The sequence below is a fragment of the Notothenia coriiceps genome, unplaced genomic scaffold (genome assembly GCF_000735185.1).
Source record: "Notothenia coriiceps isolate Sejong01 unplaced genomic scaffold, NC01 NC01_scaffold00031240, whole genome shotgun sequence".
Taxonomy (NCBI): Eukaryota; Metazoa; Chordata; class Actinopteri; order Perciformes; family Nototheniidae; genus Notothenia; species Notothenia coriiceps.
In genome coordinates, this window is record NW_011363941.1 from 11979 (window position 1) to 16304 (window position 4326).

The 4326-nt window shown below is 41.9% G+C and overlaps 1 protein-coding gene across 1 annotated transcript in view; it reads right to left on the reverse strand.

Annotated features, from left to right (window-relative positions):
• LOC104959884 (VPS10 domain-containing receptor SorCS3-like) overlaps positions 1 to 2892 on the reverse strand; it is a gene marked incomplete at both ends in the record, with an annotated part of 13045 nt that extends 10153 nt beyond the window's left edge. The window contains 3 exons of the mRNA XM_010787797.1: positions 692 to 799; positions 1957 to 2048; positions 2816 to 2892. Coding sequence (XP_010786099.1) covers positions 692 to 799; positions 1957 to 2048; positions 2816 to 2892 — 277 coding nt within the window. The remainder of the gene's footprint in view (positions 1 to 691; positions 800 to 1956; positions 2049 to 2815) is intronic.
• Positions 2893 to 4326: the final 1434 nt, after the last annotated feature.

Below are 4326 nucleotides of genomic sequence, written 5' to 3' on the forward strand. Positions count from 1 at the left end.
TCTCCATGCTTTAATGTTCAAAAAGCTCTTTATTTTTCTCATACTGCCTGTGCTGCAGCACCTCTTTTAACCCTCTGTCTGAAACCAGAGCCAACTCTGCTCTGATTGGTCAACCAAATAGAGATGTGTTGGATATGTCCCACCTCTTAGAATATCACATTGGAGTGCTAGCTAATAGAAGCGCAAGTGTTTTATAGTGGTGTCACTATGTTATGGAAGTAAACAAAGGAGTCCAATAAATACATTTCAGGTGAATGTGGGAGAGACACCCCCTGTGGAGGGAACCCCAAAAACAATAAAATGGCCCCTTTATTGTTTTCTTATCAGTCTCATTAAACATACTTTCCTTTTTTCTATTAATTTCAGTTTTTATTTACATAGTTCTTAATCATAGCAGAAGTTATCTCTTATGACCAGATCCATTTGTCAGGTGACCTAATATCCGCAAAGGTCTGCCTAACGGCCTACACGATCCATTACCTGCCCCTCATAAGTGTGGCTTAATGAAGACGAAAAACAGAGCTTTGAACGGATGCTTTCCTTAAACGTCTTAATCTGTTTAGCCTTTTCGCTGAGAAGCCAGAGGTTTGAACCAAAACCTTTCACTCCTCAGCCAACAATACCCACTAAAAGGACAGGTGAGTAAACAGCTTTTAACACGTCTTTGTCCTTTGTTACATTTCTCACTTACGTCATTATTTGGTTTTCGGCCCCAGCCTCCACCAAGACTCCATCCACGAACAGAGGCACTGCGGAGAAACTGTGTTGGGTCCACTGCCTCCCCTCATCAAAGCTGACCCTGTGTGTCAGAACGCATTCACATCACAAACCCAGCAACAACGATAGCACAAAGACAGACGCTCTCTATTAGAGCCTGGTCATGAGGGGATTTAGGTGGAGATCAGAAAGACGGGTCTCTGAGTCTCTGTGCAATTAGTTACTGTAGCTTTGGGTAAATATCAAAAGGCTGAGCATTAAAGGGAGTATTTAGGACAGACTGTCAGGTTCTAAAACAAAGATGCACAAACGTCTCTCCAGAAAGAAACGTCAGAGTTCTTTGGTAGAGTCTAGCAGGGGGGGATAAAAAATGAAAGACCAGAATAGAACTGTTTTAAGTTCAACTACAAAACTGCAGAGGGAGAATGAGACAGCGAAAACATCGGACATGCAGCTTTCATCATGGGGACCGAGCCTCTATTGATTCTGGCATCTTATCAACATTGTGCTGCAGTGAGAACAACTAAGAGTACCTGACAGTGACATGGGTAGAAACACTGCTGAGGCCTGTGTTCGGAAGAAAGAAACCCCCTGTGTTATTACTGAAAAAAAACCTTGATTTGGCTAAAAGCACTGTCAACTGGAAAGGCGTTGACATGCACCCATTATGAGATTCTGGCAGGAGTGGCAAGTGTTTAACACTGGCTGAGAAAGCAATACTGTTCTACTGTACAGTGCTGCAGGGTTCTTTCTATCTGTCATTTTTGTTCTTTCTTCCTCTACCATCACACTTAAATTGGTTAGGAGAAAAAAAAAAAGCAGGCTACACTTCACTGGCTCTAAAACTAATTTCAGAATTGTTGCAAAAGTGACTGGAGAACAGATCTGGTCTCACTTGGATTAGCCTGCAGTGAGGCAGAGCGTAGGCACCCAATTTGGCAAGAGGAAGGCAATGTGTTAATGAAAACATTGAAAGTGTGTGTGTGTGTGTGTGTGTGTGTGTGTGTGTGTGTGTGTGTGGGTGGGTGGGGTGGGTGTGTCGTGTGTAGTAGTAGTAGTAGTAGTAGTAAGTATGGGGGGGGGGGTCAGTGGGCTGTCTGTTAATGATAAGTGGCTTGAAAAAGAAATATCTCAAATTAGACTGACTGGCATTTTTTTTTGCAAGAGCCAAAGTGTGTTGTTAAATTAATCAAGTTTGGACTAACAATAGCTGTAAGACAGTTCTCTAAATTAACGTACCACAAGTGTTTGGTAGGCACAGATGGCTGCTTGACCGCAACGAGGGCCCCTCCTTTGTCCAGAAACCACACGTTGTGCTCCTCTTCAAAAATCTAAGCAGAAAGAAATCATTTTAATATTGATGCAACAGGCAAACTATGACTTTTGCAATTACAAGAAACCCTGATTTTAGCAATGACCATTCGCTAGCCCCACCAACATTTTGGTGAGTATGCACTCCTCTTCCTACCAATATTTCTTAGTGAATATGCTCCCATGTGAACATGGCTCTCATGCATATAGGGTTACGATAAGGGGTTTGGGCATGACAATTGAATAATAGACATAAGCACAGAATAAAAGAAGAAAGAAGAAAATAAATAATCGCAACATAGAGTTCATCTTACAAAATGTGTGTTTCTAGAAGTGGTATTTTTTAATGCAGATATGTGACATTAAGCTAGCTTGCGCCAAACTCTGAAACTAAAGCAGCTACATTTAATTATTATTGGCACATCATGTATCAGAAATGATGTATCAGATATGTCCTACGAAAACTCTTTGTGGAAAGCTTGACAGGTGTAGCAACAGTAACTAAGGAAGCAGGGCTTAGTAAAGTATACATTAGGTTATATGAAAAAAGCCTTTAGCTTTGCGGTGGTGACGCACAGCCATTTAGTAGTGTTAATGTGTGGAGATTATCCTGCTGAACAAAACGCTTTAGTATCATAAATGTGTGTTTGCAAAAGCTTGGCTTAGTCAAATATATCCTCGCTGCACCACTCTATACATTTGGTAATCATGTAGCCTAGTTCTTATATTAAAACGTCAAACTGTTGTAAAAGTCTGTCATTTGACTTGACCTCACTGTGACGCTCACCTGTCTCCAGCTATTGCCAGCATCAGACGATATGAACATGCCCACGTTGTTGTAAGACAGCTCTGCTCCAATATTTCCTGCAATGAAAATGCCAACAGAATATGTGACACAACTGAAATGGATAACTCACAGATAAAGGGGCCATGTTTTTAAATACAAGCTGCCAATCACACCACAGCTGTGATTAATCATTCCTCTGGCTAGGTTCCCAGATCAGCTTTCCATCTCCTATTCATGTGGATAATACAGAGAAGACCCTAGGTTAATTCTTATGGATGCCTGCATCATTCAGGCACCATCATGTGAGATGTGAAGGCGGGGGCCTCCTTCGCTCTGGCAGTTTGCAGCGTTACAACATAATGCCTCCAAAGCTTTTCCTGCGAGTGTGCACGAGTGAACTGACTTCTCCCGTTGATCCGCTCTACTATCTTGGCCACGGCTCAGTAAATAGGCATGTGTTTGATCTGGATGGTGTTTGTCATGTTGGTGAGATGATCTCCGCGCCAGCTGACGTCTTAAAAGGCGCAGCGGGCAAAGTGAATCACGGTGCCAAAGCAAAGGCTCGGCCAGAGATACACATACGCACAAAGACACACTGTGCAAGCAGAGCGGCGGAGTGGTATGTTTATTCAGCATTCGCACACACAAAAGACAAAACAGACAGATCTAAAGACTCGGCACACACACTCACGTAAGGACATACACACTCTTTTCACAGTTGTTTCTGTTGACACCGCCACTGGTGCTAAGGAATCTATTTATTCTTAAATCATCTACATGTCCTTGCTTCAACTCTTTCACATGATCTAGCAGGTAGTGGCACCTTTTCTCTCCATGCATAATTGGCTGTTTGATGAAATTACATCAAAACAGGTTGACATGTGATCCACAACATGCTTGTGGAAGAAGTGAATATCCTGCAGTGCTCTGTGCCCAGTGTAGCTTAAGGAATTACTGAACATGGTACTTAAGTGAGAGGGCATGCAAGGGTCACAGTGCTGAGGCATTATTTTGTCTACAGCTGACTGGAACAATACAGTACAACCCCAAAATATCAGTTTTTGAAAAATATGAATGAACATTTATCTAGCTCAAACTCACACAGGCCCTGCCCTCTTTTGGTCTCATGGGTAATGCCCTAAGCCCCCAGAAAGTGCACATACCGCTGAAGAGAACCTTTGTAGTGGCCAAACCGCTACAAAAGCAGTTGTGTACTACGGTACAACAAATGTCAGCCCATGACATAATTGGGCCCAAAAATATGTCTGTGAATCAGCATTTTTTTGTTGTTGAGCTAAATAAACTATCCGGCACAAACACTTTAATAGCCCTTATTTAAAGAGTAACTTGCAGTTTTTTTTTTTTACTACATTTATGCTTAACCTTGCCTGAAAATTACAATTAAAAATGTTAATGCAGGATTTGATATGTTTTACAAGACATAAGGGCAGGAATTCAGAGGAAAAGGAGCCGTTGTGAGCTCTGCTACTAAAAACTGCTTTTTTTTTACC